The 12501-nt window shown below is 39.0% G+C and overlaps 1 protein-coding gene across 3 annotated transcripts in view; it reads right to left on the reverse strand.

The window, feature by feature from the left end:
• Positions 1–12501, reverse strand: part of ska1 (spindle and kinetochore associated complex subunit 1) — a 42849-nt gene that overhangs the window by 22930 nt on the left and 7418 nt on the right. For all 3 annotated transcript variants that reach the window (XM_043701240.2, XM_043701213.2, XM_043701223.2), the window contains 2 exons: positions 4710–4799; positions 115–239 (listed from right to left, as the gene is read on the reverse strand). In XM_043701240.2, the coding sequence (XP_043557175.1) occupies positions 115–239; positions 4710–4797 (213 nt within the window). In that variant the 5' untranslated portion in view covers positions 4798–4799. The remainder of the gene's footprint in view (positions 1–114; positions 240–4709; positions 4800–12501) is intronic.

Below are 12501 nucleotides of genomic sequence, written 5' to 3' on the forward strand. Positions count from 1 at the left end.
TTCGTTCACAGACGTCGGTGTTGTGCAGTTGCATCAAGTGTGTAAGAACCTCAAGAGTAGAAGAACCTAACAATAGAACCTAATCCTTTTGCAAATGGAACAAAATGGCTTTACCTGGAGTGATCTCAGTTCAGTTTGCTGTTGCTGTATCTGCATTTGAAAAATATCCAATATACCCCGAATGCTAGACAACTCCAGGCCAATCTTCTGCAGAATGTTTGTAAGTGAAGGGTCATTACCTAATAAAAAAACATTTCAAACTTGCATTAGAACAGGCTTGAGAAGGAGAAATGGGAGCAATAAACAAAATAGCAAAAAACAGAAAAACTGAAGATCAAACAAATAAAAAATCATACCTACTAAAAAGACAGAGGCAAAAAAAATGTACCATTCCAAACCAATGCCATCTGCTTGCAAATGGTTTATAAACAAGTCACTGCTGCAGTAAATAAGAAACACAGGTATCAAAAAAGGCTAAAATCCAGAAACTACCAGATAAGAGACAAAATCTGATACATAAACATTGCAAATGCTAAAAAGGAGGTCATAGCAATGTGAGTGATTCAATACCAAAACTTTCCTCATGTCTTCATTTCTCTGCAGTGTATTGAGAGAATATGAAAAAAAGAGCAGCATGTCTTTTTTAAAAATTCATGCAGGTGATGTGGACATTACTGACTAGGCCAGCATTTTATTGCCCATCTCCAATTGCCCAGAGATCAGCCAAAAGTCAACCACACTTTAGCAGTTCCAGAGTTAGATGTAGGCCAGACCAGGTAAGAACGATGACAATTCCTTTCTCTAAAAGGATATCAATCAATCAATCAATCAATCAGCATAAGAGCTGGAGAGCTCCTAAACATACCACAAGCTTGACAGAAGCATCCCAAACTGCCAGAGCTGTTGGTGTAGTAGAGTCTGTCAGCTTCTGGATGCTCAAGACCTAATCCTTTGGGGGTTTAGTGGAGAGGCTTTTCCTAAAAAAAAATCACCTTGGCATGAAAACAGAGTATAGCACAGTAACACAGCAATTGGTCTACCGTGTCTGTGCCATCCATGAGGCCATTCTAAATGAATTCCATTTCCTGTGCATGGTCCATACCCCTCTATCATCTTATTCACTTTTGTTGCCAGTTTCAAGTAGTTATGGACTTTCACCCCAAGATCCCTCTGTATATCAATGCTTTTAAGGGTCCTGCCATCTACTATATACTTTCCTCTTACATTTGACCTCCCAAAGTCCATCACATCACAGCTGTCTGGATTAAATTTAGTTATATCCATGAGAAGAGAACCTTTGGCCCAATTAGTGCATGTGACCATGGTCCCAAACTAATCTAGCCCCAATTGCCTACATTTGGTCCAAATCCTGCCAAGCCTTTCCTATTCATGTACTTATCCAAATGTCTTTTAAATATTGTGACTGTACCTACATCCACCATTTCCACTGGTAGTTCATTCAACAAACATACAACAAAAATATTGCCCCCTCATGTTTTTTTTTTAAAGCCTCTCCTTAAAAATATACCCCCTTTGTTTTGAACTCCTCCACCTTAGGGAAAAGTCACTTTACTAATGCCTATCATGATTTTAAAAATCTCCATGTTCACCTCACAATATCCTACACTCCAGTGAAAAAAGTGCTAGCCTATTTTTATAGCTTGTACCTTCCATTCCCGACAACATCCTGGTAAATCTTTTCTGAACCCTCTCCAATTTAATGACATTCTTCCTATAGCAGGATGACTAGAACAGTATAGAGTACTCCAGAATAAGCCTCACCAACGTCCTGTCCAACGTCAACAAGACATCCCAACTCCTATACTTAAAAAGGAGTGACTAACAAAGACAAGCTTGCTAAACTCCTTAACCACACGGTGATGCAAATTTCAAAAGAACTATGTACCTGGACCCCTAGGACTCTATTTACAATACAGTCCAGGGCCCTATCATTAATTGCACAAGTCCTGCTCTTGTTTGGTTTTACCAAAATGCAATATTTTCGTCCAAATCTACTATATATTTTACAACTATAGGAGGTCCTAGTACTGATCCTTGCAAACACAATTGGTCACAGACCCAAAGTAAGGAAAACATTTCTGCAACAACCTCTGTCTGCTATGACCAAGCCAATTTTGCATCCAACTTATAAATTCACCATAGATCCCATGTGACTTAATCTTTTGGACCAGCTTAACATGAGGGTCTTATGAAATGCGTTATGCACTATCCACCCTCAAATCATTTTAGGAGATAGAGATGGTTTTCAGGGGCAACCTCAGTCCTCCCCATGTCCTGATTGCCCCCAATTAGGGCAACTGGAGGGTTCCCTCAATCCTTCAGCAGGTCACTATTCTTTCCCATAAATAGAGGTATGAGTATAAAAACAGAGCTAACATTTACAGACCTTTGGTTAGGTCACAATTAGTGTTACTTCCAGTCTGAACACCAAACATTCATTAGTAGCAGCAGATAAAGGCAGAATGACAGTAATCATGAACAAAACAGACTACATACAAAAAGCAGAGGAACTACTTGCAGATACCGACACTTACCTACACAGAGGGAGTGTGACCCCACACCACAGTCAACCAATAACTAACTCTACAGAAAAATGGACTGATAACCAAGACAGACCTATAAAAGATTGAAAAAAAAAAGGAACCAACACCCCACAATTTTACAGATTATCTAAAAAAAGGTGCACAAACCAGACATACCTCTTCCAGGAACTTGATCACAAACTGGCAAAAGAACTTCAATAAAAACTCAAACATCTAACCAGTAGATTCAAACACTCCATACAATCATCACAGGAATTCCCAGACAGTATAGAGAACTTAAAACATAGACAAGGAACAAGTGACGGTCTCAGTTGATGAAACATCTATGTTTGGCTAAGACTTTGTCAGTTGAGTAAACAGACAATAGCCAACCTCCTGGACAAACAGATGACATAACAGGGGAACCAAATCAACCAACAAGGACAGCATACTTAAACTACTGGATCTGTGCTTGACAACGCATTTCAATTTTAACACTGGAGGAGTTGTGAATAAAATCAATGGGGCACCCCCATCTCTGGGTTCATAGCAGAAACAGTAAAGCAAAGACTGGAACAAACAGCCCTCCCACAAATCAGACTCAAAAATTTGCATCAGATTCACTGACACTTTTGTAATAATTAAAAGAACAGGGATTGAGAGCACACACCATATTATCAACTCCATGCTCACAGGGATCAAATTTACATGAGGAGGAGGAGATTAACAACCAACTCCATTCCTGGAAGGGATCGTAGAAAGAACACAGTGGGGAAAGCACAACAAAATTATCCAGAAAAACCACACACGGTGGACCAGATCCTGAATTATAACAGCAACCACCGAAACTCTCACACAAGAGAAACTGCATTAGGACCCTGTTCAAAAGGGCTACAATACACTGCAACACTTCCATCCTACTAAGAGAAGAACATCACCTCTATAAATCTTTGCCAAGAATGGATATCCCTCAACTTCAGATATTCCCACGACTTCATCCACAAATGTCACATTGTTTGTCTGTCAGACGACGACAAAAACATTAACTACTCTACCTTATATAAAAAAAACTGAATTGAAAGCCAAACTCCTCAAATCACTCAGATTTAATGACAGTACATAAACCAATAGCCACACTCTGACAATTCACGAGAACAAAATGACTAATTCCCATCACGTGTAGGACAAACGTGGTGTGCAAGATTCCATGCAGGGACTGCCATAATACTATATAGGACAAACAGGCAGACAGCAAGCCATTTGCATTCATTATCAACTAGCCATTGAACACCACAACCAATTATCCTTAGTACCTGTACATACAGATGACATGGACAACACAATAATAATAGGACAAGCCAAACAGAGGACAGCTAGAGAATTCCTTCAAGTTTGGGACTCACCCATGGACTCCTTAAATCAACACTGAACTAAACTCAATATACTGACCACTGCAATGAACAATCGGAACCAGCAATTGAAGCAGCGCGAATGAAATGAAATAAATTCCAACCAACAGTACTTCACAGGAGGTTTCACAGCACTGAGGATGTAACCTAGTAAAGAGACAAAACATCTGCAAACCAAAATTCCCAGCTCGGCAAACATAAACACTTCTATCAAATACCGTTGTTGTGAGTAAGATTATGACACATTTAGACAGTGGAAATAGTGGAATAACTATTCACGTTTATCACAAGGATTAGGGAACTTAGTTTTGGGTAGGAGTTGCAGGGAGAATGCAACAAAATACTGTTTTTAAAAAAAAGATGAATGGCAGTGACCTGAAATTTGCTGCCAGAGGAGTGCTGAAAGTCAAGACGATCAATCATTTTTAAAAAAGGAACTGAATGGGCATTTCAGGAAAGTGTACTTGTAGGGAAGAGGATTGAATGGAATGGAATTGATTGCTATAGAGAGCCAACATAGACTTGATAGATCAAATGGCTTCCTTTTGTATCTTCCTCTTACCAATGTTTGAGGCTTTATTTCAAAGATACCTTTATTGAATTTCACACCACATATAATCATATGGACAGACAATACTAGCAATTTCCCCCAAACGAATTCACATTTGGAGAACTTCTTGAAATTTTACAAAAGGTTCTTTCATTAAAGCTTTGTCAAAAATGAATAGTAGACAACTTAAAGTCATACTCAACATACACATGTTCTTCAGCTGCATAGACCTTTTGATAGACGATATCTTGTTGTTCAGTTGAGTTGATACATCTTGTAAGTCAACAGATGCCATTTCTACAAAGTCAAAATGAAATTTGATGTTATCTAATGAAGCACTAAGAGCACAGCTTGTCCCAACGTGTAGCTGGACAGAAGGTACAAACTTGGAGGCAGGGGAGGCTTCAAGGATTAAAATCGCTAAAATATAGTTTGAACAAGAATAATTTAGTTTCAAGAATGCATGCTAAATTTCATTTAATCGTAGTCAGGGATAAACCAGCAACCGGTTAGTGAGGCAAGTACAGGTGGTAAGTGGCTGGCTCCTCTAGCTAATGGTGTTGAATCATGTCTGTAGAACTTCAGTTAGTATATGACCTTGCTCAACGCACAAAATGAGCGAGGGTGGGGGAAAAGAGAGAAGAAAGCATGGTAGGTGGAATTGGTGGAGGCTGGAGGGAGGATGTGGAAGTGGGGGATGGGGAGTATAATTTCAGAGATCAGAAACAGGCAATGAGTTGGTGAATTTTAGGCTGCTTTCTCCTCAACAAAAAAAAATTTAAATTTAAGCCTGCGTCTTAGCCAGTTAAACTACTCGAGACAACTACAGACTATTATTTAGCATTATTCCTAAACAGTAATTAAAACAAAAGATCGGTTTCTGCAGGTGATATGTTGCAGCTAAAGCATTTGGAAGCTGATGGACACAAATGTAACTTGAGAAACTTGGCATGGAGGCCAAACCATAGGCAATACTATTATGCATCAAGGAGGGGGAAAATCTACATGGACATTTTGTTCCATTTGGTAGTCACACACCTTCTGATCTGGTCCATGGTCAGGTACAGGAGAAGAGTTAACTGGAAGTAAAGTAGGAAAAGGAACCAAGAAGGTAGGACAGAGCAAAGCTTATCTGGTTGTGATCTTAATTGCATTTTCTTCTGTTCCCCCATAGTCCATAACCCAAATGTAGAAGTGGAAGAGACTCAACACTTTGAATTGCCCAACAGGTTAAAGCTTCTTGCAGTTTCTATCAGTAAGAGCAGGTAGTGCAATGTGTATGAGCAAACTGACCATAGCATCTTGGTACTGGAAGCTAAGGTAGTAAATAGGAATTCAGTGGTAGCAGGTTACAGTAAACCATGGAGATAGACAGTTCTGTAAGAATGTGTCCAGAGGCTATTGGCACCAGGCTCAGCGCATCTATTCTGGACTGGAGGGGAAACTTGCAGTAGGAAGATGACGATTAAATTGTCATGATTCACATGTATACCAATAACAAAGATAGGAAAAAGGTCATAGTACAGGGTAACAGTTTGGATAATGTTAACCATACTGAAATTACCAGTGTAAAAGCAGAGCATAAAGACCAGAGAAACAGCAGAAGATTAGATTAGATTAGATTACTTACAGTGTAAAGACAGGCCCTTCGGCCCAACAAGTCCACACCGACCCTCCGAACAGCAACCCATCCAGACCCGTTCCCCTACATTTACCCCTTCACCTAACACTACAGGCAATTTAACATGGCCAATTCACCTAACCTGCACATTTTTGGACTGTGGGAGGAAACCGGAGCACCCGGAGGAAACCCACGCAGACACGGGGAGAATGTGCAAACTCCACAGTTTGTTGCCCGAAGGAATTGAATCCTGGTCTCTGGCACTGAGGCAGTAGTGCTAACCACCAAGCCACCGTGCCACCCTGAAAGCAATCACCAACCCTGATACGGCACTGCAAACATCGCTGGCTCACCACTACACTTGGTCAGTGTGGGGATTGAACCCACGACCTTGGCGTTATTAGCACCACGCTCTAACCATCCGAGCTAACCAACCAATGAAATAACCCTTCATCCAATATCGTCCCGTTCCCATCTCAGTTGAAGCAAGACCCTCAGGGACACAGTATGGCTTTACCTCCTTAATCTTTATTCCAGGCTTTGGAGGGAGAGAGAATGATCACCCACGTGCACAGAGACATGAGTTCTCTGCCCTCTCTCGAACACTAGTTTCTTAGTAAATCATCTAATCATTTTAAAAAGGAAGGAGCATCCAAATAAAGCAACATACATCTTAATTGGGTGACAGTTACAATCAGCAAGTGTCAATAGTAAAGATTAAGCCTTTTGCTGTTACACAATGAATGCTCTTAACCTTGTTAACTGCCTTGACATAATGGGTACTGTTCCCCTTGTTAACTGACCTTATGCTTCCAATATGTTTAAATGGCTCTACACAATGAATGCTTTTCCACCTTGTTAACCCATTACCCTTGCCTCCTGTACCCCATTGTTAAGTGCAAGTTCTTATCAGATAAGAGAGTTATGCTCAGGTGAACCTCTTGTTTCACAAACCTCAGAACTTAACTCTTGCCCTGCCTGGTTATACCGTATACAAATTCTCACATGAAGCATTCATTAAAAAAAAAGATGAATTGTTGGTACAGGTAGAAAAAAAAGTATGACCTGATAGCCATGACAGAAGCATGGTTGCAAGGTAACTAGGGTTGGGTCCTAAATATTGAAAAGTATTTGAGATGTTAAAAAGACAAGGTGATAGGATCTGTTAAATTGAGGATGTCATTAGTGCAAAGTTAAAAAATCATATCAGCAGATTACAGTCCAACAGGTTTATTTGGAAGTATTAGCTTTCAAAGCACTGTTCCTTTATCAGTTTCCAGCAGCACTCTGAAAGCTAGTACTTCCAAATAAACTTGTCAGACCAAAACCTGGTGTTGCATGATTTTTAACTTTGTCCACCCCAGTCCAACACCAGCACTTCCACACCATTGGTGTAGAGATTATAGATAGGCTTAGTTCAGAAGTGCTAGATGTAGAATCAGTCTGGGTAGATACAAGAAGTAAAAAGTAATTTGTGGGAGTAGTGCAACAATATTCATGGCAGGACGTTATACAGGAAGAAATAAGTGAAGCAAGCAAGATACCACAATAATGAACTATTTAGGTGCAATGATCTTCACGTAGATTGGATGAATCAGACTGATGAAGGTAGCCTGGGAATAGAATTCATGGAGTGCATTCAGAACAACTTTTCAGTTGTACATTCTGGAGCAGAAATGGCCCACTAGGTGACAATTAACAAACATGATAGCTCAGTTTGGGAGATGGTGAACTATAGGTCTCAGAGTTATGTTTTGAACCTGAATGTGGGTAATTGTAATGACATTATAAGGCAGGAGTTAGCTAAAGTTAACTGGGGAAATTAGGTTAAATGGTAGAACAGAAGTTGGAGTGACAAACTTTTTAAAAAAATATTAAATAACTCTCAGAAAAGATGTATCCAGTGAGGAAGAAAGCCTTTGGAAGGATGCATCATCTGAAGCTAAATCAGAATCTTAAAATGATAGTAGCAAACCAGAAGAAACTCTGTACTAGTGATCACAATCAGTAAATAATTACACAAAAGAGAGCATGAAAGAAAGCCAGCAAGAAATGCAGAAAACATAGCTCTTACTACTATTTAAAGTATTTGAATAGGAAAGGAGTAATAAATCAAGTACAGTGCATCCTGGTATAACGTGACAGTTGTGTTCCTCTGCAGCCTTGCACTATAGCAAATTGTGCTATGATAAACCACTACAGAAAATCACATTGTAGAAACCCCAAAGAAAATTGCGAAACCTATCCAGTATAAAGTTAGTGTTATCCAAACAGAGTCCACAATTCGTTAATTGTGTTATAGCCAATTCATGTTGACGAATAATGCGTTATACCAGAACAACCTGCATTAGTCTCTGGAGTATGACAGTGGTGAATTGATAATGGAAAACAAAGAAACAGATATTTGAACAGATATTATATGTTTTTGTGACAAGGACTTTTGAAAACATGAAAACAAAAAAAGTTAAAATTATCATAAGGCGCATGACAAGGAAGTAACTTGAAATAATCACCATCACCAGGAGAAAAAATGGTCATGGGATAACTAATGGACTTAAAGGCTGACAAGACCCCACTACCTGATGGACTGTATATTTGTATTCTAGGAGATATGATTGCAGAGATAGTGAATACATTGGTTATAATTTTTCAAAATTTGTTGGATTCTGGAACAACTTTAGAAGACTGAAAAATAGCAAATCTAACACTTTCATTCAACAAAGGAGAAAAAGCAAGAGAGTCCGAGAAAGCATGAAAGAGAGCAAGATGTGTCATACAAAAAGCCCTATAATTCATAATTAATAAAAATGCAATTAATAAATGTCAAAGTAGTAAAGATATTTGTTTTCAGCATGGCAGTAAACAAGCAATGGACAGGCTAACTCGGTTTTTGAATATTACCAAACTGCTACAAAACTGCTAGAGGTTTCTAGATTACACAAGCTGGTTACTTATTACATTATTGGACACTCTCATTTGAACACTTGTCATTAGCAGAGTCTAATACACGACATCTAAATGTTGCAAGTTTTTGCAAATAATTGGGAAAGCATTTGACTTTTATAGCTACATCAACATAATGACTGGGATATTAGAAGCGGTTTTCAAGATTCTTCCTTTTCCACACACCGAGTCAATTATGGTCAAATTTAATTGCGCAGCAAGTTGAAATAAATGCATTGCACATTCATTGTGCAAATATTATACCAAGTGATCAAAAGCAGATACTGGAGATTTCAAATAAAAAAAAACTGATAGCCTGGTATGACTCTTCTTAAGTTTGATTTAAAAAGTAAACTTTTGTTTCTCTTTCTATATATGCTTGCCAAACCTGCTGAGTTTCACCAGCAGGTTGTTTTTAATTATGATACATAAAATTTTGCAATGTGCATATGTGGGATATAGGTAAATTAATGTTACTTCTGCAATTATAATTGATTATATAAAAGTAAATGAACTCACACCAGTGTGTGGTTGTTTCGGCCGGGAGCTGAGTCAACAAGAATGGAAACTATGTGGAGGAAATATATAATTGTTTTTGTATTAGCTAAAATTGTATGCCAGCATGAAACGTGATTGCAAAACAATGGTAGATATTATGGGCAAATAGATAAGATGTCGTGAGGGGATGAAGTTAGGCTAGATACACGCCTGTACAAACGTAGGTATGAACATCTGTTTCCCACTTTTACAGAGACACAGGAACAAACCCTAATTAAAGAGGTCATAGGGATCAGAATGGCCTCGGGAGAGGCCCAGATGGAAAGAGTGGATACTGATGAAGAAAGAATATGCCTAACAATGACCTGCAGCGGGATGGGGTCAAACGGCCTTTTGAGGCCAGAAATAAGCATTTTGTCACAGACAAGGCCGGATAAGGCAAGAGATAAACAAGAGTAGGGCAGTGGAGGATGTAAACAGGGGAGGAGCAATGTAAAACAAAAGAAACTAAATTATATAAATATTGTGTATGAATTGAATTTGGTGTGTACGTCCTCTACCTTATAGGCACTGGACATCACACCCACTTGCAAGTGTGAAATAAATGATACTACTGATTCAGATCTTGTCTCGGACTGAAATTATTGAAGTGAGTGAGCTTTGTTTCCCACACATATTACTCTGAAGTGGCCTAAACTTTTATTGCATTAAAGTAAAAAAAAAAATGGCTTTACACAGGAAGTCCAATACCACTATCTGAAATAGGTGGGCAAAAGCATCTAGCAGGAGTTATAGTTACCTGAATGCATTACTAGTAGGTCACAACAAACATTTTCATTATTGAAAATGCAAAAATATAAATAGTAAGTATGCATATACAAATGTTTTCTAACATTACAAATCCATTACCTTGGACAAAATGCATGCCATAACAAATGACGTAATTTTAAATTAAATTCTTCAAAAATCATTCTGACCATTTGAATCATATAACTTGTCCCAATAGCCTGGTTTTACATCATTTGGATTTTCTTCATCATCATCATCAACAGTCCAAGTAACAACATTATCATTACCCCACAAGTATTCATCCTTGCCATTATGGAACACTTGATATTCAACATCTAAAAAAAATTTTAAACTATTTTGGGATTAGGCTCATTTCACAGAGTCATAGAGATGTACAGCACGGAAACAGACCCTTCGGTCCAACCCGTCCATGCCGACCAGATATCGCAACCCAATCTAGTCCCACCTGCCAGCAGCCAGTCCATATCCCTCCAAACCTTTTCCTATTCATATACCCATCCAAATGCTCCTTAAATGTTGCAATTGTACCAGCCTCCACCACATCCTCTGGCAGCTCATTCCATACACATATCACCCTCCGTGAAAAAGTTGCCCCTTAGGTCTCTTTTATATCTTTCCCCTCTCACCCTAAACCTCAGGTTCTGGACTCCCCGATCCCAGGGAAAAGACTTTGTCTATTTATCCTATCCATGCCCCTCATATTGTGTAAACCTCTATAAGGTCACCCCTCAGCCTCCGACGCTACAGGGGAAACAGCCCCAGCCTATTCAGCCTCTCCCTATAGCTCAGATCCTCCAACCCTGGCAACATCCTTGTAAATTGTTTCTGAACCCTCTCAAGTTTCACAACATCTTTCCAATAGGAAGGAGACCAGAATTACACGCAATATTCCAACAGTGGCCTATAACTTCCAAGTATATAACAGCTGAAGGTGCTTACACATTCCTACTTTTCAGAAAATGCTATACCACCTTCCACTTGTCCATGATCATTTAGATGCTGCCTTTGGGAGGTTTACTTATACAGTATTCACCTCCAAAGACTGCCACCCCAAATGGCAAGTAAGGCTTTGGAATCCTTAATGAGGAAAACAAAGCATGACTGGGAAAAAATTCAAATTAAAACTCAAGTGCCCGCTAAGGAGACAATGGTGGATTGTGAAGACAGGTTATATTTGCCTAATTAAAACTGATTTTTTTTAAATGAAGTAACAGAACAGGATGAAGGCAATTCAGTTGATTTGGTGTCTACAGATTTTAAGAAAGTGCTAGACAAATTTGTCAAACAAACAGCTGGTTCAATAAGTTTAAGGCCTATTGAAATTGGAGGGATAGTGTGCAATTGGAACTTTATTTAAAAAAAAGCTTAATAACAGATGACAGCAACTTCTGGTCAAAAAACTATGGATGCTGAAAATCAGAAACAAACAAATTGCTGGGAAAATTCAGCAAATCTGGCAGCATCTGTGAAGACAAAGCAGTTAACTTTTTTGGATTCTGTTTTTTTTCCAATAGTCCTTCAGACACTGATCCAGCTCCCTCAGAGTGAAAAGTTTAACTCTCCTGTTCTTTTTTCTTTTCTTGGTTTTAAAGAAAAGATTTTCTCCCACACTACCGCCTAACTGCAGTAGTGCTTATTTTTCCCCAGCACTTTTGTCAGGCGCGTGCAAGTGTCAGATAACGTGAAGAACAAGTGTATACATTTTTATTTGCATCCCACCACCAGGAAGAAAGGAAATACCAGAGTGGCCAGTGACAAGCAGTGCCCTTCTCAACAAAGGGCAATGCTATGTGATCAAAAAGTGAAGGGAAGGGTAGGGATTATCAGGTTCAGTTATTCTTGGGGGTGGATAGGAAGTAAACAATAGGTAGAGATGAAGCTGAGATACAGAAAACAACAGTTTGACGGGTAAAACTCAGGCTGGGGGAAATCAACAGCTGCTAATTGAGACCTTTAGTAACTGACAATGAAATGGTTGTGGTACAGAAGGTCAAGTGCTGAAAACTGGGTTTAGAAGTGTGATGTTTGATGACTGGCATTGATATAATGGGCCAAAGGGACTGTCTCATTGCTGTTAAGAACTTAGAAACCTATGTGATGATAAGGTCTGGTGTGTGGGGATTCGGT

This window comes from Chiloscyllium plagiosum, unplaced genomic scaffold (assembly GCF_037043375.1).
Source record: "Chiloscyllium plagiosum isolate Xiang-an unplaced genomic scaffold, Cpla_swu_hap1 HiC_scaffold_1, whole genome shotgun sequence".
Taxonomy (NCBI): domain Eukaryota; kingdom Metazoa; phylum Chordata; class Chondrichthyes; order Orectolobiformes; family Hemiscylliidae; genus Chiloscyllium; species Chiloscyllium plagiosum.